The sequence below is a fragment of the Cricetulus griseus genome (assembly GCF_003668045.3).
Source record: "Cricetulus griseus strain 17A/GY chromosome 1 unlocalized genomic scaffold, alternate assembly CriGri-PICRH-1.0 chr1_0, whole genome shotgun sequence".
Taxonomy (NCBI): domain Eukaryota; kingdom Metazoa; phylum Chordata; class Mammalia; order Rodentia; family Cricetidae; genus Cricetulus; species Cricetulus griseus.
This window is the reverse complement of record NW_023276806.1, coordinates 258,107,517-258,130,841: the sequence shown is the minus strand read 5'-3', so window position 1 is coordinate 258,130,841 and position 23,325 is coordinate 258,107,517. Positions and strand designations below refer to the sequence as shown.

Genomic DNA, 23,325 nt, shown 5'->3' with positions numbered 1-23,325 from the left:
GGATCTTTGTAAGTTCGAAGCCATCCTGGTCTACAAAGTGAGTTCCAGGATAGCCAGGGCTACACAGAGAAACCCTGTCTCAAAAAAAAAAAAGAAGAAGAAGAAGAAGAAGAGGGAAGGAAGAAGGGGGGGGAGAGAGAGAGAGAGAGAGAGAGAGAGAGAGAGAGAGAGAGAGAGAGAGAAATTTCTGAATCTTCAATGTTTCTCTCATTTGCCCCAGTGTTATTGGATGAATACCTATTGTAGGCACTCAATATATACATTGGACATTCATTTGTTAAACAAAAGCAAAACCAATCTCCCCACTGAAGCCTGGACATTAAGACTACCCAGGGAATGGGTTTGCCTGAGATGTAAAACCTTGAACTTCACACACTGCACTCCAGGAGCCCCTGAGCACTTTCTCGATGTGGCCCAGCCAACCTCGTCTACCTTAAAGAAGCAGCTACTGATGGGGAATGTCCTTCTGTATATATGTTTCTCTTATTGGTTGATATTGGTTGATAAATAAACAGGAGCCACAGTAGCCACAGGAAATATAGGCAAGGCTACCAGACAAGGAGAATTCTTGGGAGAGGACACAGAGAGTGAGCCGCAAGAGAGACATCATGTAGCTGCTGAGGAAGCAAGAGGTCTGGGTATCACCTGGTAAGCCAAGAGCTCGTGGAGATGTGCAGATTAATAGAAATGAATTATTAAGAGAGAGCTAGCCAGTAAGAAGTCTGAGCCATCAACCAAACAGTTTCTAATTAATATAAGTCTCTGTGTGTTTATTTGGGGCTAAACGGTTGTGGGACCAGGTAGGACAGAAACTTGTCATCTACAAGCTACCAATTGGCTGTGCAGCCAAACCCTTCCTTCCTTACCAGGCAGCTTCTGTCTGAGAAAAATGAATTATGGTCACTGGTATCTGCAACAGCTTCACCATAAAAAGGGGTTTTTGTTTAATAGCCTATCTCCTATAGGCTATTAAAAAAGAGAGATTTTTACAATCAACTTTCACACTTCAAATTTGACAGTGAACTCAAGTCCTGCCCCACTCAAAGAACCAGAGCCTCGAAGTACTTGTTTCCACACAAATGAGGACAAGGAAAACACTCTCTCTAAAACAAAAGCCTACATGTAGCCACAACTGTAGCAGTTTCCCAGCATTCAGAGCCATACCTGCTTACCTACAGGCATTATGCAGACAGACAACTGTACTGTTTCTCCTATCCTCACCTCTGTAACCCTAATGTCTCAGATTTTTATTGTTTTAGGGTACTTTTATTATACTGACTTCAAATCGGTATAAGGTAATAAGGAATTAGGTAAAAATAAATAAAACTTTATCACTATCTATGCATGACAATGAATTTTTAATTATTCTTTTTAAGATGTATTTATTTATTATGTATACAGTGTTCTGTCTTCATGTAACCTGTAGAGCAGAAGGCACCAGACCTCATCACAGATAGTTGTGAATCACCATGTGGTGGCTGGAAATTGAACTCAGGACCTCTGGAAGTCTCTTAACCTCTGAGCCATCTCTCCAGCCCAAGAATGAGTTTTTAAAACCTCTTTTGGGCCTGGAGATGTAACTCAGTGGTAAACTGCTTTCCTGATATGTGTGAGAACTGGTTTGATTCTCAACACTGCAAAAAAAGTTTCTGTCTCACCACATATACAACCAAGTAATTAGCAACTATGCAGCACCACAGGAGAACTGTACACAAGCAAACACATGTTCAGAGCCTGGATAACGAAACTCGTGAAGACGGAAGAATGTCAGAGGCTCCTAATATGTCCCACATTCAAGGGGCAGTGGTGCTCATTCACTTGTTGAACCCTCCACGCAAAGAGAGAACTCGCTAGCCTGTGAGTTTAACAGTCTACTAGGAATAATCCACTTAGCTATTAGAAGTTCTGTGTGTAGTCAAAGGCTTCCTCCTATCATATAGATCTAATAGTCTAGTTCTAGAAAACAACAGAAACAAAGTGATCTCTGTGAGTACTGCTCAAGTGTTCTTTTCATTCTGTCTTAGGGTTTCTATTGCTGTGATCAAACACCATGACCAAAATGCAGTTTATTAAGAAAAGCGTTTATTTGCTTTATACTCCGCACCACAGTCCATCACTGAAAGAAGTCAGGGCAAGAACTAAAACAGGGCTGGACCCTGGAGGCAGGAGCTGAAGTAGAGGCCCTGGAGGGTGCTGCTTATGGACTTGCTCATTATGGCTTGCTCAGGCTGCTTTCTTTTTTCTTTTTTCTTTTCTAGACAGGGCTTCTCTGTTTAGCCCTGGCTGTCTTGGAACTTGTTCTTATAGAACCAGGCTATCCTTGAACTCACACAGATCTGCCTGCCTCTGCCTCTAAAGTGCTGGGTTTAAGGCATGCACCACCACCACCCAGCAGAGCATGCATTCATGCATTCTTATAGCTCACAGGACCACTAGCCCAGGTGTGGCACCACCCACAGTGAGCTGGCCCCTCCACATCAATCATCTATCAAGAAAATGCACCACAGGCTAGCCCAATCTGGTAGGGGCAGTTTCTCAACTGAAGTTCTCTCTTCTAAAATGACTGTAGTTTGTGTCAAGTTGACATAAATCTAGCCTTCCATGTAAGATGCTAATTTTGAGCCCCTCTAACCAGCCTCTCAAACTGCCTGTCCGGGGCTCTAATGTGTTAAAATATGGTTTCAGAGAACCACCCACTCAAAAATATCAACAGCTGTCATGTTTCCTCCACCAACCTCAGTTTACCTCTGGTTCATCCCGCCAGTCCACATTCAGCTCCCGATCAAAGCCCTGCAGAGTGAGACCCAAACCACGGCGGCCTTTCTGATTGGAGGTCTCCACGATGTCCTTCCGACCCTGGCTGTATTTACCCAGTCCTTCCCCTTCCCTGAAGCCCATCTTGGCCTGGAAAAGGAACAAAGCACAGTTAATTCAGTCAACACACATTTATTTAGTCCCTTTCACAGGTCACACACTGTGAAAACCCTGAGAAATACATGAGTGAGGCCTTAAGTTTGCCTTGTAGCCTAATGGTGAAAAGAAGCATAAGTAATCACTGTGGGCTAGCAACTGTCTATTCCCCAGGTAAAGTCTAGGGCAACCTGATGCTAGATAACTGAGAGGGAGGACTGTACAACTGTAATTAGCACCCAGAATACTTAATGACTCTCACTGGACATTTGCACAACTCCCCTTTGCAGCTCCTTTGACATATTAAGTGGAAAGGAGATCCAGGGTAGAGCTGATAAAGAGAACCTAATTTAGGTTCTACTTCACCCTTTGTCCAGGCATGTGGGCTTGCAGGAACCTATTCAGTTATGAGAGTAACTTGAAAGTTTGCTTCATGTAAAAGAGGAGGAGGACACTATAGGTCCTGGCACAGAAACACCTTTTGAATGGCTGGTCTATTAGCTCAGGCTAAACTCCAGAGTTACTAGACAAAATGTAAAACCTCAAAGAGCAGGGACCCAAATCCCAAATCAAAGAACTTAGCCAATCAAAGACGTTTAACGCAGAGGCCTAATTCCTCCTGGAGGGTCAAAATTCTGTTTGAAAGCTACCACTCCACTCACAGACTGGGCAGATCCTGGATTGCAGCCACAAGTCCTTTCCCTGGGTCAGAGGCCAAGTCATGAGCTAGCTTCCCCATGTCCCAAAGCTCACAGACTTCACTAGCACCCTGACCTTTGACTTCAGCAGGAGCACATCTCATTCTTTTTTTATTTTTTTTTTTTGGTTTTTTGAGACAGGGTTTCTCTGTAGCTTTGGAGCCTATCCTGGCACTCACTCTGTAGACCAGGCTGGCCTCGAACTCACAGAGATCCGCCTGTCTCTGCTTCCCGAGTGCTGGGGTTCAAGACATGCGCCACCAATGCCCGGCCGCACATCTCATTCTTAAACTAGTCCAACAAAATTGAGGAGCCAACCATGACATTGGTGAGCCTGGACAGAAGACAAATGTGGATTTCTCTCAACTTTGTAAGGCCACTAAATTTTAATGAGGAAAGTGAGCAGGTTTCCCTTTTCCTCTTGCTACCTGTAAGTGTATGTGAAAGCTGGTGGGGGGGGGGGGGGCTTCTATGAACAGGGACCATGCTATTTGTAATTATTTTCAGCTCCTCAGAACCAACAGGAATTAAGCCCTTTTCAAAATACTCACTAGAGCAAAGCAGAATGGAACCTCAACTACTGACATACCCATGTCTAGGGAAGCACACCCACACATGCATGTAACTGGAATGATGAATTAATGAGGGTACTGAACTGTGATCCAGTTCTGGGCTGGACAGGAGACACTGGCACTTTTCAAGGGTGATTCCAACATGACAAACATGTCTATTGAGAGGAGACTACACTTTCTCTACTAAATACCAACAGCCAGAAAATAGAAGGAAAATACTTACAACCTAGCCTGTGCCAATTGTGCCCCACCCCAATACCAATACACACTTCCCCTCCTTCTCTACCCTCCTGGACAGCTGCAGAAATCCATTCTAAACAATGACATACCATAAGCTTCTGGGACACACTGTTATACATGGAATATCGGGAAGAAGTTCCCTCCACAAGGGAATCTGCTTTGAAATCATCAGAGCAGGGCTGCTTCCCCTCTGTCTCACTGTCAGACCCACTAAGGCTTGTAGTAGATCCTGGAAAAGAGAGAGAAGCGTTCAGGTGAGTCCAAGTCACAGAACTGCCCCACACATCCACATCCCACTTGTTCAGCTTATGTCTAGTAGGTGCCCTGCCCTAAATGCAGCTCATGCCATGACCCAGGGCCAAATCTCTACTCTTATCGGCTGTATCATCTTGAACAAATCACCAAAGTTCTTGCTTGGCACAGACTGCATGGCAACTATGGCTGCTTGACAAAAAGTTCCATCATTTCAACTTTTGGGATCACTACTCTCCAGCACCCTTTGAATTTCATTATTAATGATTTTTACAAGTAAGCCTTTCTTGTGGGCTTCAATGGAGACTGGGGATGCATACAAGGTAGCCTCTTTTTATAATTTTATTTACTTATGTATTTTATGTATGAGTGCTTGATCTGCATCCATGCCTGCAGGCCAGAAGAGAGCCTCAGACCCTGAGAACTGAACTCGGGACCTCCGTAAGAGCAGCCAGTACTCTTAAACACTGAGCCATCTCACCAGCCCCTACAAACAAAGTAATTCTTTGAAAAAAAAAAAACCCTCACCATGATAATTCTGTTTACTCCCACACACGTTAACACCACGCTGCTAGAAAATTTAGATAAGTAACATATGCTTGATAAGTAAGGTGTATATTTGATAATCAAGATTTATAAATTCCTATGTCTACTCAGGTTCACAGTAATGTTTGTCTAGCTTCCTCTTTGCTCACTTTAAGCTTTTAGCTATTTGGATATTCTTCAATATAACTGAAATGTTCTATAATGGAGTGTCTGGTCCCCCCAAGGAAGTCCTTTTCCCAAGATCAGGCATTTAGACAAAAGTCTCCATTCTCTCCAGGGCTTGAAGAAAGTCCCTGCTTGCCAAAAAAATGGAGTCATTCTCATCTCTGGCAAAAGGAACTTATTACCCCTCCATTAACATATAATTGATGCCTATTAACTTGTCAAGGTCAATGCTAGCTTCCTCAATCTGAGATCACAAGCCACACCCCATTCACATGTCCCTTTCTCCCATTTAATCCTTTGTACAATTATACAGAATAAAAGGTGTCGCCTTTTTTCAATAATCAGGTAGCCATCCAGATTCACCCTCAGATTCACACTTCCTCTTTGGGACCTTAACCCCATGGAAACTGGACTCTGGCACCTACTGGTAATGTAACACAGCAGGAACTCAAACATAATCATTTTCCTACCTCACCTTTGTACAATCAAACTGAGATGGTAATATCTGCCTCACAGGGCTGCTTAAAAACTAAGCATATACGAGAAAGCACACTATCAAATGTAGTGTGTATAGTAAAGATGTTACTTTTTTCAGTGTTTAACATCTATTTCTTTTAAAAATTTATCATCTCACTTTTGTTTGTATGAGTTACTGGGGAGTGAGTGTGAGCGAAAGTCAGAATATTTGTAGGAGTTGGTTCTCTCCTTCTATCGAGTGGGTTCTGGAGACTAAATTCTTCAGACTCAGCAGCGAGCACCTTTACCTGCGGAGCCATCTTTCTAGCCAAAATTTCTAAATACTGATTGCTTAACTTCCTAGTTAGTTCTCTTTGCATTCATAGTCTTTCAAACTTGCAGGTAAGGTAGGTCTTCACTGAAGCTGGCTACAGGAAGAGAAAAAGAGGAAAGAGAAAAGAGGTAAGTGTTGTTATATAACTATATAAAAATGTGTCACATCTGTTTATGCCCCAGAGTTACTTTAACTGTGTAAAGATGTGTTACATTTGTTTCTGCTGCCTGTGTAAATGTAAAACTATGTTATATATATTTGTGTTGTATTTGTTTAATTATGTAAAGATATACTGCATTTATTTCATCTTGCCTGCCTAAGGCACCTGATTGGTCAAATTGCAAAGTGACCAGCCAATAGCTAGGCAGGAGAAATAGGCGGGGCTGGTGGGCAGACAAATTAAATAGGAGGAGAAAAGAGAGAAAGGGAGAAAGAGAGGAACATGCCTGAGGCCAGAAGCCAGGCAACCTTCAGCCAGTCATACAGGGCAAGCAATGAAAGTAAAATATACAGAAGAAAAGTAAAAAGACCCCAAGGCAAAGTATGGATGAAGAGAAACAAGTTAAGTTATAAGAGCCAAGCATTCATCATCAATAGTAAGTCGTGTGTCATGATTTGGGAGCTAGCTGGTGGCCTAAAAGAAAAAGACTGCTAAAGGGAGAAGGAAAAAGAGGAGAGGAGGGCTAGGGATGAAGACAAACTCCAGCAGGGCCACCAACTGAACAGACAGTAGAAGAGACAGAGTAAATGCTACAGGAGGGGCTGAAACCTGAGCAGGCAAAGCCTTCCTCTCCACCAACCTTGTCAAAGGACTCCTAGTAAGATCTAACTCAGCAACAGACAGAAAAGATGGGCTGTCTGTCCTTTCATCAAGCTGGGATGCTTTTCAGGCTGGGTATCCATATTTACTGTTATGTGCTTAATGAATCTATTCACTTGAAGGCTACTTCATCCAAAAATATTTTATTCAGAAGGTGTTCTACTGTGATAAATACCATGACCAAAAACAACTTGGGAAAGAGTTTATTTCATCTTAAAGCCTACTGTTCTTCAAGGGAAGTCAGGCCAAGGACTCAAGAACCTGCAGGCAAGAACTGAAGCAGAGACCAGGGAAGAGAGCTATTTATTGCCTTGCTCTCTATGGCTTGCTCAGCCTGCTTTCTTATGCAGCCAAAGACTACCTGCCCAGTAATGGCACCACCCGAAGTAGGCTGGACCCTCTTCCATCAATCATTAATCAAGAAAATGCCCTACAGGTCAATGTGACAGAGGCATTTCTCAGTTGAGATTCCTTATTCCCAGATGACCCTGGCTTGTGTCAAGTTTAACAAAAACGTAGCTAGCACAACTGACCACTTGTCAACTTGACACACAAACACATCACTATTCAACTATAATCTTTCCTTTCTCATTTGTCCCTAAAATGTCATGTTAATATTAGTATCACAATTTAAAACACAACTTTAAAAGTCTCACAGTCTTAAAATAATTTTAACACTTTAAAAGTTCAGTCTCTTAAAAATACCCAAGCTCATGTTCAGTTGATTATCACTGGGAAGCCTGCTCTTTGGGAAATGGGGGGAAGATAGGGGAAGTGGAAGGAGAGAGAGCCTTGTAACTTCGGGCTCCTGTAAAATCAAAGTAAGTTACACGGGAAGAACAAAGGCACAGTCACAATTAAAACTAAAACTCAACAGTGTAAAACGTTCAGCTTGATGTCTGGGACCCACTCACGATCCTCTAGGCTGCAGAGGGCCTAGGCAGCTCTGCTTCTCCAGCTCTGCCATTCACCGCATATGCAGCTTGACTCCTAGGCTCAGGGCCTCTCCCTCCACAGCTGCTGCTGTCCTCAGTGGTCATTGATGTTGTACTGGTGTCTCCAATGGCCTTTCCTGGACTCTCAAAAGTGCCAAGCCCCAACCGCTCTGTGATCCTTCACAGTACCAAATGAGAGAATCTTACATATTATCAAAGCCACGATGAGCTGTAGCCTTGACTGCCTCTTGACCACTGCTTCTGTGTGCTGACCCTGAGGAAATAACCTCCAGAAGTTTTCACCACAACGATATTGGTCTCTTGTTAATCATAATTGATTTCTCAGTTCCAGTTAATCAGCATTAATTGTCCCATAAAGCAAAGGTTTTACCTTTGTGGTGCTGACCCTGTCTTAATCAGTCATATCTAACCAGAACTCCAGAATCTTGACTTGAATTTCACATAAATGACCAATGGCTCCATAGTCTTTAAGGACTCTCACACTTTCCTCTGAAACTGCACAAGCCAGGTCCTCCATTACCTGCACTGCGCAGTATCTTCCAGGTTCCCACAACAGCTCAGTCAGCACTGAGCACTCAACAGCTTTTCTAGCCCAAAATTTTAAACACCTTGACAGTCCTCCCCCAAAACACCATGGTCAGGTCAGTTACAGCGATACTCCATGAACCTGGTACCAAGCTCTGCCTCAGTCAGCGTACACCATGACCAAGAGCAAGCTGAGGAGGATGGGTTTGTGTCATCTCAGAGCTTACTGCCCGGCAGGAACCTGGAGGCAGGAACCAGAGCAGAGACCACCAAAGAGCATGAGAGAAGAGCAAAGACTTAAAGCTGCCTCCTGGCTTGCTGAGCTTGTTTTTTGTTTTGATATATATATACATATACATATACATATACATATACATATACATATACATATACATATATCCAAGACCACCTGCCAGGGTGGCACAGCCCACAGTAGGCTGGGCCCTACCACATCAATTATTAATCAAGAAAATGTGACACAGGCTTGTCTATAGGCCAGCGTGATGGAGGCATTTTTCTCAACTGAGCTAGATGACTCTAGCTTGTGTTAAGCTGACAAAGGAAACTAGCCAGCATAAGAGGTTTCTGAGACAAATCCACCTGAATCTGGAAATACTCTCAAAAGTTTGGGCAAGAATTTCTCACATTTCCACTAAAAATGGTACAAACAGCAGTGAACTAAGAGGAATGCAGAACAGGAAATAAGGGTGGGGATGTCCACTCTGATCCCAAGGTTTAAGAAGTTGGGCAATGCCAGAGCAAGTTCAAGAACAGTCAGGGCTACACAGAAAAACCATGTCATGAAAAAAATAAAACAACCAAACAACAACAAAAAAGAGGTTGGACAGTGAGCCTGGCATAGTGATGCTTACCTCTGATTCCAGTACTCAGGAGGCAGAGGTGTGGATCTCTGAGTTTGAGGCAGCCTGGTCTACATACAGTTTTCCAGGACAGCCAGGGCTCCACAGTAAGACCTTGTCTCAAACACTACATAAAGGAAGTTGGACAGTACTCAGCCGTGCACACATCAGAGTAGTAACTGGTTACCTAAGGAGATGGGAGCACGGGCAGGGACAGGAGAAACCCTGGAGCTTATTAGCCAGCTAGCAGCGAGTCTATTGAATTGATGAGCTCTAGGTTCAGTGAGAGACTGTCTCAAAACAAGTGGAAAGGGTTGGAGAGATGGCTCAGAGGTTAAGAGCACTATCTGCTCTTCCAGAGGACCTGAGTTCAATTCCCAGCAAATACACGGTGGCTCACAACCATCCGTTATGAGATCTGGTGCCCTCTTCTGCCCTCCAAGCAGAACAGTGTATGCATGCTAAATAAATAAATAAATATTAAAAAAAAGAAAAAAAAAACAAGTGGAAAGCAAAAGAAATCACCCAGTGTGGATTTCTGGCTTGCGTACGTGCGCATACACACACACACACACACACACACACACACACACACACACACACACGAGAGAGAGAGAGAGAGAGAGAGAGAGAGAGAGAGAGAGAGAGAGAGAGAGACTTACATTAACTAACATGAGTTTCTTGCAAGGAGCCAAGAAAACATAAGAACTTGATATATGCATTGAAACAGACCACCAAGACTGTCAAAAAATAATAGAAGGTAGAGGGAATTCATACCTGGTACTATGAACCCCATCAAATCCCATGGCTGGGGAGGGCACGAGCCCCGGTGAGGAGCCTGCTGCTGGTCTGCTAAGGGGACAGGATGTGCTCTTTCTAACTGTTTACGCCTCAGAGCAGCACTGCTGTCAGCTTTGGCCAGAGAAGCTTCTTCCTGTGCTCAATGGTAATGGCAGAGTGCTGAAAACAAGTGATTCTTCAGCCACGAACTAGAGATGGCCCAGCAGTTAAAAGCACACACTGCTCGACCTTCCAGAGGACCAGAATTAGGTTCTCAGCACCCTCAAAAAGCAGCTCATGATTTCCTGTAACTCCAGCTCCGAGGGACCCAACACCATCTTCTAGACTCAAAGGGAATCTGTGTTCACATGCACACACCCACACAGATAATTATTTTTTAATCTTTTAAAATAAAATAATTTAAATGTTCAACCATAAATGGGAAAGCTTGGTCATTCATGCCTTCCACGGCTCACAGCATATCCTGGAAGAAGGGGCAGAAAGAACAGAAGAGCCAGAAGAAGGGGAGAGGTGTAGAGCAGTGACTTCAGGCTGAGAGTGTTGCTGTAACTCTTGAACTCACAGCAGTGATTACCTGAAACTCCGTAAACAAACCCTCACCCATGAGTCTGTAATCAATCCTAAGGAAACACACTAGGGATGTCTGTCTGTTGTCTGTCTTGTCACTGAGTCTCTCCACACAAGTAGAAGGGGGAAAGTAGTGATCAGGTGAAGTGGGGGGGGGGCGGTTAATGGATGTGTCACTATGATCAAAACACATTACACACATTCATACATGTATGAAACTACCATAACAAAGTTCGTTATTATGTATAAGTACATGCTTTTTTTAAAAGCATTTTTAAAGGGACTAGAGAGATGGCTCAGTGGTTAAGAGCTCTTGCAGAGGACCCAGGTTTAGTTCCCAATACTCACATGGCAGGTCACAACCATCTTCAACCCCAGTTCCAGGGGACCTGACCCCTTCTTCTGACCTCCATGGGCACCAGGCACAGATAGATATGGCATATATACTGCATGTAGGCAAAACACTCATACACATAAATCCTTTTTAAAATTTAAATAATAATAACCACTGGGGGATGTAACTCTTGTGGTAGAATGTTTAACCAGCATGTATGATATCCAAGGTTTAAGCAATAGCAAAAATAGTAAAAGACAGATTGGGATCGTATATATATATATATATATATATATATATATATATATATATATATATGTAAGTATAAAATCACACACATATATATGTATATATGTATGTATGTATAAAAATATAAGAACCACATAAGAGGCTGGAGAGACGGCTCAGAGGTTAGGAGCACTGGTTGCTCTTCCAGAGGACCTAGGTTCAATTCCCAGCACCCACATGGCACTTCACAACTGTCTGTAATTCTAGTTCTAGAGGATCTGACATCTTCATAGAGACATTGATGCAAGCAAAACACCAATGTACACAAAAATGAATAAACTTAAAAAAAGAACCACATAAATATACTTACTAAAATATACTTTTTTTAAAATTGGGTTAGCAACATGACACAATATCCTTGTGGATAAATGAAGGTTGCTGAGAAAAGAAACAGGCCAAATCCAGGCAGGGTGGCACATGCGCCATGATCCATCCCCCAAGGCCCTGGAGGCTAAGGCAGGAATATCTCCAATTCAAGTTGAGGCTGGGCTGCATCTAGAGACCCTGTCTCCATAGAAGATGAGGGGACTGATGCTGTGGGAAGTCCAAAGGGGAGCAGAAGACCCCATAGCAGCTCTGTATTGAGCCCAGGTGGTCAGACTATTGTTCAAACTACAACTTAAAGCATGGATCATGAGTCTAAAGTGTGTCAGTACCAAGCTCACCCCTCTGCAGCAAGACACACACCTGCATCTTCCCCATCAAGCCTACCTGGTTCTCCTATCCACTGGGTACAATACCTTGAGTCATCCTACCATCAGCAAAGCCCTCACTGTGCTGAGGTAAAGCCAGTTATTAGCAACATGCTACCCCCAAGGACAGGATTACTCATAGAGAACAGGAACTTTGCCACAGCTAACTTTGTATCTCCAACACTCAGGGTGAGGCTTTCCCGTTTAGTAGAAATTACTTAAATCAGCCAAGTGTCACCTTTTCTATGACCTACTGAGTATAAGGCTGAAGCTATTTCCTGGTACAAGAAGTGCCAGGTGTTCAGGCCTCAAAAGATAAGAACAGAATACACTGTACAAAGAATGTGGCCTTCCTCAAATCATGATTTACCCCAATTTCACCACCAGATTGAAATGGGATAGGTATGTCTGAGGCCAATATGATGGCTTAGCAAGTAAACGTGTTTGCTGTCGAGCCTGATGACCTGAGTCCCATCACTGAAACCCCAGGGGAAGGAGAGAACCAGCTCCCACAAACTGTCCTCTGACCTCCACAAGCATGCCTTCGAATAACCCTACCCCACTAGAACACCACCACACAACAACAAATAAATAAACGTAAAAAATTAATAATTATAATAAAATTTAATTTAAAGACCAGAGGAAATGAGACACTGGAGCTCAGAATGCTGATATTGTTAACTAAAGCAGACACCTGGGGCTGCTGATATAGCCGGGGTAGAGCATTGCCTTTCACACAAAAGGCCTGGAGTGGATCCTTAGTGCTTATTTAATTAGGGGGAAAAAGGCCATTGCTTGTCTAGGTCAAGCAACTCCTTTGGTTCAGAACCTGTTCCTGAAAGATCCATACTAAGTAAAACAGGGCACTTTCTATGAAAAAAATAACAACTGTCAGAGAACTTTGAAATTTAACAGATAAGAGAAATGGGCATTTTTAAAGAATGTAACATTTTGCAAAAGAAAAGGCAAGTAAATGTATGAACCAAAAGTACCACTCAAAAGTGTGTTTTCAAAACCAACCAGATAGCAAGAGGAATTTTAGTTTAAGAGCCATGAAATCTGCCCCTTCCTAATAAGATGGCTGCCCAATTTTCTTACTAAGTATCTCGCTGGTATCCACCAATGCAGCACACGTCACAGTGGCAGAGAGTGCTACTCAGAAGGAGAGAGCAGAACATTAACAATGAGTAACCATGGAAACTGAGAGGTGAGGCGATATTTATTTTCTGTTTTGTACTTTCCTGTGAAAACTGGGGGGAAACCATGCAGCTATAAAGAATTACCACTCCAAGCTTTGAGAAGAGATTGGCTCCTTTCCAGAGAAATCATCAGGGAGCAGCTCTGAGGCAAGGCCTCCAGAGTGGCTCACGACACTCCCCAGGCTGCAATCTATTGCCTCCTGTATGGATGAGACAGAGCTCTGCAGCAGTCTGCATGCTTCCTTTAACCTGCACTGCTCCATCGTGAAGGGGCATGGCAGAGATTGTGCCCTATGGCAGTTCTGGGAAGTCTAGTGATACAGGCTGAGTTAGAAGCTGCAATGTTGTACCAGTTCTTGTTCCGTTTACTAGCCTGTAGACATGCACAGGCCTACCCTGAACTAGAAGCCTATATAAAATACTGAAAGGGGATTTTGTTTGCTTCAGCTCTTGAGAGTGGTATGTCACACATCCCATAGCGAGGCGTTTAGCTCTCTGGGAGAAAGTCAGCTTTTTCCTTTGATAACTTCTTTGGACAAAATAATGACAGGGAAAGTGAAGTTTGGGTGGAATGCACACTGGGAAAATCAGTGCTGGACTAGAGACTGCTCTAGCAGCAGACTCTGGCACAAAGATCTTTCTTCCCACTCCATCCCCTCCCCAGGTTCTAAGCCAGCACAGACACCACACCTGCATGCACTCTCAGAGTGAGGGGAATGGCAGCTAAAGAACCATATTCCCTGTGAGACAAAGAAGGGAATATGGAAGCCGGGCGTTGGTGGACACACCCCTTTGATCCCAGCACTCAGGAGGCAGAGGCAGGCGGATCTCTGTGAGTTCGAGGCCAGCCTGGTCTACAGAGCAAGTTCCAGGACAGGCTCCAAAACAATACAGAGAAACCCTGTCTCGAAAAAAAAACCAAAAAAAAAAAAAAAAGAAGGGAACATGGAAAGGCTGATCAGCCTTACTTCTCTTTTACTCATGTGCATAAAGCCAGTTCTTAGCTTGACATGACTTGAGGCTGTTTCAGAGATTGCTCCTCATTTCCAAAGACTAGAGTAGCCACTATTCATTTCTACCCCTGGGTCTCTGCACCACTCTTTTCATGTGAAACAGGGAACTAGTTGTCAAGGCTGCAGTAGAACTGAAGGGGTTTTACTTCCTAAAACTAGTAAGAATTTAGCAAACGCTGAGCAGAGCATTTAGTAATGAGGCTATACATTAGCAAGACTAATAAGATCAGCCTATTAAAATCATTAGTTTCATTAAGAACTTGCCAAAGCTAGGTGACACCCCTTTTTACCTCTCAAGAAGCATCCCTTCTAAGATCAACCAGAAAGCTCAAAGAAAACACCATTAGGATTTTCACTCATGTTTTCTTCCCCACCTGATAGAAATCATTACTAAGTCATTCTAAAGAAGACAGGCTTTGGGCTGGAGAGATGGCTCAGAGGTTAAGAGCACTGACTGCTCTTGCAGAGGTCCTGAGTTCAATTCCCAGCAACCACATGGTGGCTCACAACTATCCGTTATGAGATCTGGTGCCCTCTTCTGGTGTGCAGATATACATGGAAGCAAAATGTTGTATATATAATAAATAAATAATCTTTAAAAAAGAAGAAGAAGACAGGCTTTATAAAAGAACAGGCTTCCCAGCTGTTGGCAAAACTACTCATATGGCAACAGAACAGCAGGACAAGCAAGCCAAGGTCAAAAATGAAAGTGGTAATGCAGGGAGAGGCAGCTCCAACCAATCCTGGCCAACGGAATAAATTATGAATTTTAATAAACACCACATCCTACCTAACAAGTGCTGGTCAATACACTCCTTCTTGCTTAAAGATGCCATTTCTTCTTCATGCCGAACAAATAGTAACTCATTAGAGCAATTTAAACAGATACTGATAAAGGGAGTTTTTGATTAAGGTCATGAATCTGGACGGACAGGAAAGCAATGGTGTTCAGGGCAAACGCCTGAGGGAAGAGTTAACCCTGGTGGAGGGAAAGGTGCTTCTGATGTGGTGCTGGATTGGTTTGCAACTTACAAACCAAATGCACAGCTCAAGAGAAAATGGACATTTTCTTAGGATCTATACCCATTTTCCTGTAAGAAACAACTAAAAAGAACAAAATGTTCTCTATTACATCTCCTTACTTCAAGAAGGTTATTTGACTCTGAGTTGCTAAGAGTTTATTTGCACTTGAAAATGCTTTCAAACTGCTCTCAGAACACCTGGAAGAGAGCAATGCCAAGATGCCCAGGATAATATTCCTTTCTTCTTTTCCCTGGCTAAATGTCAAGCTGCTGAGCTGGCAATGTATACCTGTGAATAATGTAAAACACACTGATTAAAAAGATGTGCTAATGAATCATGTCCATGCAGTAAAGGAAGGAAACACAGGGTCCAGACAGGAACACTCAGTATTGTTTTTCTATTTCTGGCTGAACTGTATGTGTAGGCGGAGGACCCTTCAACAGCCTTCAGAGGAGAGCTGCCCATGGAACTCAGGGGACAACAAACTTGGCAGAGGACTGTCCAGGAGATGCCCAAGAGGAGCTGACACAGACACATGCTGAAAGGTGGGGGAGATGGGCACGATAAAGACGTCAGGAGTTTCAGATTCTCAGAAAGGGGACCCAAAGACCTTTCTACAGCCCCCTCCAGTAATTATGAACTAAGCATCTGCTCCACTGCTAGGCAGGAACTACTGAGTAGTCAGGTCGATTCCTGTCTGTTTTTGTGTCACTGTGAGGCTGCCCTCTTCCTATAGTAAGTTAGCCTGCAGATATGTAGCTATGTTGCTTTGCCTCTGCCTTCTGCCTTGTTTTCTGCAATGGAAAGAAACCAACTGGTCTACTGTCAGACACATATGAGACTGGCCAGCTCCAAATCTCCACTCTCTATACACAACAGCAACAGTCAGTCCTGAGTCATGAAGCTACTTCCAGAAAAGGTTAAAGCTATTTTATAAAATTAAGGAAGTGTGCCAGGCTGGTAATCACACTTCAGTCACAGTTTTAAAAGTTTACAATGTCAATCACACTAGTTTCCTTAAAGGAACCTCAACTTTATATACTCCCCACCCTCACCTGGGAGCTGTCCTCTCACTTTTTCAAAGGCGATACTCGACAGGAAAAGTCCAAAGATCCACTTAGCCCTGGATACTTAGTCCCTAGGCACGCTCTCCCTTGTCCCTCATAGGCCTCTCCATACCCATGGGAACCTATGCACCAGCACAGGGTTTGTCTCTCTCCATTTACTGACTCTGGTCACATAAAGACTTTCTCTTCTACCATGAAATCCTCTCAGATTTGTTTTGTTTTGTTTATCGAGACAGGGTTTCTCTGTGTAGCCCTGGCTGTTCTGGAACTCACTCTGTGGACCAGGCTGTCCTGGTACTCAGAGATCCATTGCCTCCACCTGGCTACCTGGTACCTGGCTACCTCTCAGACTTCTTTATAATTGTTTCTGGACATTGCTCAGGCTGGTCTCAAGCTCTTCATCTCATATGATCTCTCTGTTGTCAGCACCCCAGACAGACAGGAATCAGGCATATGCAACCATGCTCAACACCACTGAGTCGCCAAAGGCAGCTGTACCTCCACATGCAAGGTCATGAGAGGTTCTGTCCACCCTGGATCACACATGCACCAAAGTTACATGAGGCTCACCACCTGTCGGGCAGCTTTACTGGAACAGCTAACACGTAGCTGTCCTTCCATTGAGTCTGCCACTAGAAAATGAACTAACACCCACAAAGGAGGCATCACATCCTTTTAGTCACCAATCTGTTAAAGCATTTCATATTCCAGTTTACCAGTGATCACAGGGCATGCACAATGCAAGCCTGCTAGTGCACTGGGTTGAATATAATGTCTTCCTTCAACATTCCTGTCACTTATAGACTGAGAAGGAATTTATTTACAAACGGGGTCTTTGCAGATATAATTGAGTTAAAATAAGGAAACACTAAAGTGGCATAAGTCCTAAACCAATGACTACCATCCTCCTAATAGGGAAATGTGGACACGGAAACAAGAAGGCAGAGGCAGAAACTAGAGACACACTACCACTAGAGCCATATGGGACCAAGTACTGTCAGTGAGCCACCAGACATTACACAAGTAAGGAGGGAAGTATCTTCCCAAGAGCCTTCATAAAAGAGCATGACAACCTGGTTGAGGCTGCAAGACGTGTGAGAGAATAGAGTTCTGCTGAAAACAATGCAACATACTGGAGTTTACTAGAACAGCTCTCAGAAATGAATGCAAGCACAGTATAGTGGTTAACCCCAGAACTTATGAGGCAGAGGCAGGTGGATCTATGTGAGTTTCAGGCCAGTCTGGTCTACAGAGCAAGTTCTAGGACAGCCAGAACTACATAGTGAGACCCGTTTCAAAAAAAGAAAAGAGAAGAGAAAGACCGAAAGAAGAGAAAAAGAAAAAAGGAAAAAAAAAAAAAAAGAAGTGACTACAGCTGGCTTGTCAGAGTACTTCTAACTGCCTGGTATATGAAGTGAATTCAGGCACTGTGAATGTCCACCATGTTAAAAATTACAGGAAAAGCATCTTTCAACCAGACCAACCAAATCTTTGAGCTGAGTATAAACAGCAATCAGAGCAATGCTCCACCACAGCTGGTTTCTAATTACAACTGCAGGAACTGAGAAAACTGTACGAGAGGACCAGAGTCAGACCAGGCAGCTGTACCCCACATCTACAAAGGAGCCCCAAAATTATTAATAGCTATTAAAACCACAGCACTCAGTGTTACCACTTCTACCTGACTTAAGCAGTGAGAATGTCACCTGCTGTAGGACCAGGAATAGAGCTAAGGCTCACACACCCTTTTTTAAAATTTAAAATAAGTTTCCCTACTCTTAGTAGGAGAACAGTAACACATTTCTGTCCAATTTGCTCATTTTGCCCAAGGAGCAGTGAACTACGCCCTGCTCAGTCCAAGCACTGAGGGTTCAAACAAGCAGATGGCCAGTGGCCTGGTATCACACAGGCCAGCATACCTTTTGCTGCATGATTGACAGAGGAGAGAGGTTCATCATCAGACGTGGAGCTGAGGTGTCGGGCAAACTCCCCAATTCGCTTCTGTTTCTTGAGGGGGGCAGTGCATTCTGGGTCAGTTCTCCTCTTCATTGTTACTACAACCATAAATCCCATCAGTCAGCTCTTGGGTTAGAACTACCAGGAATGAACCAAGGATCCCACAGTATCAACCACCACCAGTAGGATGCGACTGGACCACGCCAAGCATCTCCCAGTACCAGCACTTGAACAGCCTCTTCCTCCAAGTTAAGGTGTAGGAGGGAGGCTACCCAAGCTCTGCTTTTCAGTAACAATGGTTAGTTTTACTAGGAAATGAGGTGATCTCAGATTTAGAGACCCCAGGGACCGTTGTTATCAGATACCAAAAAGATTAATTTAACAAGTCATGGGAGGAAAAAAGGCCTTTGAGTACTTGTTAGTCTGTATTTTGAGACAATAATGCCTATTTGTTTCCAGCTATCATGACTGTGTGCTGGAAACAAATTATGACACCTACTAAGTAACAGCCACAGTATTTCCAAGGACCACCACAGAATTATTTTTTTCAACATTTTTGCCAAAACAATCAAGATATTCTATGGTATCACAAAAATGCCAGGATTTGGTTTATTTCGTTTTCTGAAATGTAAAAGCACTAGTGTAAGGCATGGAAGCACTAATTAGGCTATAGTTAAGAGTGGGAAAGACCCTGGAACAACAGGTAGCTGTAGTACTGGGAAAAAGCGACATTAATTTTTTTTTTCCTTTTCAAAAAAAAAAATTTGACAGCCGGTTGTTGGTGGCGCACGCCTTTAATCCCAGCACTTGGGAGGCAGAGGCAGGCGGATATCTGTGAGTTCAAGGCCAGCCTGGTCTCTAGAGCGAGTGCCAGGACAGCCTCCAAAGCCACAGAGAAACCCTATCTCAAAAAAAACAACAACAACAAAAAATTGACATTAATATTTAGAAAATTCGCCTCCATGATAAGGAATGGAGTATTGACTGTGGTTGGTGTATGACTGTGTCTCAGCACTCGAGTCTGAGACAGACCTGAGTTAGAGAGGGCTTGGGGCTGAAGATCACCGAGGAAGCCCTGCCCTGCATGTGCAAGGCCCTGGGTTCCAGCCCAGCACTGCAAGGGGGAAAACAAAAGAACATAAAGCTATACCAGTCAGGACCACGATGGCCATGAAAAGGTACACAAGAAGAAAGCACAAAGAAATTGGATGGGGAGCTGGAGAGGTGGCTCAACGGTTACGAGTGTGTAGAGGTCCTGAATTCAATCCCCAGCACTCACACTGCACAGACAGCTCACAACTGCCTGTAACTCTAGCTCCAGGGAAACAAGGCAGTGACTGACCTCTGCAGGCACCCACACGCACATACACACAATTTAAACTAATAATCTTTACAGAAATGGATGGGATGATAATTACGAGATCTTCAGGAAAAGTAGTGTATTCACAAACAACTCAGAAGGGAGAGAAAACTTAGAGGTATGCTGGCATCTCCGGGGAATGGGAACGCGGGGGTGATACAAGAATGGACGTCTAGCATGGTGTCAGACGCACGGTGGTTTAAAGATCATGTTTTCACTGTGAATCGACTACTCAGTATTGTCATATAAAAAGTAGAGCCAGAGCCGGGCGTTGGTTGCGCATGCCTTTCATCCCAGCACTCGGGAGGCAGAGGCAGGTGAATCTCTGTGAGTTCGAGGCCAGCCTGGTCTACAAGAGCGAGTTCCAGAATATGCTCCAAAACCACGGAGAAACCCTGTCTCGAAATCCACCCAAAAAAATTAGAGCCAGTACAACTTATTTCAAAACATCTGCGGGGGGGGGGAGCAAAAAAATAATGGGCTTCTAGCAACAGCAGCTGAAGCAGAAAGTAATGAAATTTGAAGGGGATTAGTGATCCTTTCCCCGAAACCTAGCAAAACAGTGGATCACGTTCCCGTGCCCAGGGACGAACCGGTGGACCCAATGTACAATCATCCCTGTCTCGGGAGGCGATTTGTGAAGGGACACAGGCAGAGCCTATCAGAGGAAAGCAGGAAGACCTGCAGACTAAAACAGAAAGCAAGGCCGCCCGAAAAGGCACACAGGTGAGCCTTTGGAAAGCTCCTCTCGGCCTTCGCCCGGCCACTGCATGCAGAGGGGGCTCCTCGTTAATTCCTGGGGCCGCCCTGGGGGGAGACGGGGAGCACGGAGGGCTCGGCGTGGGCTGCGCTGGGGGCCGGTGCGAGCAAAGGAAGCGGCAGATATGAATGTCTCCTCCTCCACAGCGCCTTCGCTTGGGACCTCGCGGGAAATCCAATGCGATCCTCTCGTTTCCCCCGCCAGGGGAAGGCCGGCCACGGAGCCATCTATCGAGTGACCTACGGCGGCGGGAGCGCTGTGGCCCGGCGCTTCTCCGCGCTCCGCCCCGAGGCCTGCTTTCTGCCGGCTGCCGGCTGCGGGCTGAGGGCTGCAGACGCCCTCTGCGGGGTCGGGGTCGGGGTCGGGGTCAGGGTCAGTTAGGGCCGGGGTCGGGGCTCCGGAGGCACTGCCAGCGTCCGCAGGGGGGACGGGAGCGCAGGGTGTGAGGCTGTGTGCGCAGCCACCCGCAGCAGGCGCGGCCCGGCTCCGAGAGGTGGCGGGGAGAGGGGGCGGGAGCGGAGAGCAGCCGCCAGAAGGCGGGCAGAGTCGCCGCCGCCAGGGAGGGAGGGATGCTGTGCCCGCCCCCCCGCCCTCCCCCCGGGCCGCGCGCCGGCACTCACGCTGAGGGGATGGGGCGAGCGGAGACGAGGGGTCGGGCTGCCGCTACCGCCGCCGAGCCTGGCGCTGCAACCTCCTGCTACCTCACTTTCGTTTCCTCTCAGGGCCGGCCAGATGCGCGGTCGCGCTCCGAGCCCGCCCTGCGGGTGGCGCCGCTTGATAACGTCACGAGCCCGCCGGCCCCCCCCCGGCCCCGCCCGCCCCCGCAGGCTTGGGCCCCGGGAAAAGCCCGGGTCAGGCCGGTCTGGCGGCCGAGGCGCCTGCGCGGAAGGGCGGGGCGGGAAAGAACGGAGCAAGGCCCAGCTCCGCACGCCTGCGGCAAGCACGCGCTGTTTGCAGAAGTGGCCGGACAGCAGTCAAATCGGGCAGTTAACCTCCGGTCGCGGTCGCTTCGTATAGGGGTTTAAGGCTGCCAGGATGACAGAGACCAGAGACCAGACTTTACCCAACACAGTGTTAGCAGTTATTCTTGGGAGCCGGACGGTGGCGCACACCTCTGACCACAGCACCGGGGACGCAGAGGTAGGAGGGTCTCTGTGACTCCGAGGACAGCCTGGTCTCCAGAGTGAGACCCTCCCCGCTCCCCCCAAAAGTATTCTTAGGAATGTTTCACGAGATGGCGTACAGTTCAGTAGCTCACTACGGTCTCATCGTCTTCATATAGCTTTAAGAACACAGTCAGAAGCTGTAAACTGGCCGAGGTCGAGGGCATTGTTCTCATCACACTGGAAAGACAGCAGACTAGGAGTAGACTAGTGTCAAGAGTGTTCGCCTGGTGCACACCAGGTCCTAGGTTCGATTCCCAATACCTCAGACAAAGAGAAGGAATGCCATCTGTGGATTTAACCATGTGGACAGACTGTCATCTCTAACGCCCCCTCCCCATTTTCACACTTATGTAACTTTGTTGGGCCTTCTTAGTTGTATCTGTCTCAAATCGCGTAAATTCAAATGTCACCATGCGTTCTCCCATGCTGCTGCCTTTTTCAAGGGCTTTATTTTTAGTTTGTGTATGAGTGTATGTATGACATGTATGCATGTATGTGCACCACATGCATGCAGTGCCTGTGTTGGCCAGAAGAGGGCGTCAGGTCCCCAGGAACTGGAAATACGGATGGTTGTGGGTGCTGGAATTGAAGCCAGTCCTCTGGAAGAACAGTGAGTGCTCTTAACTCCTGAGCCATCTCTCCAGCCCTTTTCCAAGTGACTGGCACCATATGATCCATCCTGTCTATTCAGCCAGAGGTCTGATGAGTTTCCCTTTTCATTTCCCTGAAGCCAACGATAAGCTTTAAGACTTGAGTTCACCTTCTACTTGTCTGGTAAACATCTCCTGCCCTATCACACATCCCTATGACACACCCTCCCCGTCCCCCGTCCCCGTCCCCATCCCCCGTCCCCCGCCCCAATCTCTATCTCTCCCTTCCCCCACCCCTGCAAGGCTTTTGCAGTAATCTCCAAATTATGTCTGTGTCCAGTCAAGATGTTTCTAATCCATTCTCCTTAAAACTAAAGTGTGTTGTTTTTGTGTGTTTGTTTTTGTATTATTATGTGTGATCCTATTACAACCCACCAGTGATTAAAATCTGCTATTAGGATAACACTAATATTCTCTGGGGGGGGGGGGCTGGAGAGATGGCTCAGAGGTTAAGAGCACTGGCTGCTCTTCCAGAGGTCCTGAGTTCAATTCCCAGCAACCACATGGTGGCTCACAACCATCCCTTATGAGATCTGGTACCCTCTAATGGGGTGCAGATATACATGGAAGCAGAATGTTGTATATATAATAAATAAAATCTTTTAATAAAAAATTCTCTGGGTGGCCTCAAAGACCCCCAGCCTTGTTCTACAAGTCTCTTTACTTTTCATCATCCTGGTCCTGTTCCTTCTCAAATACAGTGTATCTCTAAGGGGTCCTCTCCCTGCCTGGACCATTCCTCCTTTTTTTAAAAGATTTTATTTATTTATTATGTATACAATGTTCTACTTGCACATTTGCCTGCGTGTCAGAAGAGGGAAGAGGGCACTAGATCTCATAACGGATGGTTGTGAGCCACCATGTGGTTGTTGGGAATTGAACTCTGGAAGAGCAGCCAGTGCTCTTAACCTTTGAGCCATCTCTCCAGCCCCCAGTCCTCCTCTTGATGCTAATGTCTACTTACCGCTCAGGTCTGGGTTTAGCACTCTCCTCTTTGGAAACCTTTCCTGACTTCACAAGAGTAATTATCACCACCTCCGCTTAGGAAAGCTAGCGGGCACAGGGCCTTCCTTCCACCGTGTGGCTCTCAAAAGAGTCTCAGGTTATCAGACTTG

At 45.4% G+C, this 23,325-nt stretch overlaps 1 protein-coding gene across 1 annotated transcript in view; it reads right to left on the bottom strand.

Moving 5' to 3' along the window:
- Cmtr1 (cap methyltransferase 1) overlaps positions 1–21,165 on the bottom strand; it is a 42,556-nt gene extending 21,391 nt beyond the window's left edge. The window contains exons 1-4 of the mRNA XM_027394415.2: positions 21,015–21,165; positions 18,238–18,372; positions 4,510–4,649; positions 2,746–2,904 (exon numbers count right to left, since the gene is read on the bottom strand). Coding sequence (XP_027250216.1) covers positions 2,746–2,904; positions 4,510–4,649; positions 18,238–18,367 — 429 coding nt within the window. The 5' untranslated portion in view covers positions 18,368–18,372; positions 21,015–21,165. The remainder of the gene's footprint in view (positions 1–2,745; positions 2,905–4,509; positions 4,650–18,237; positions 18,373–21,014) is intronic.
- Positions 21,166–23,325: the final 2,160 nt, after the last annotated feature.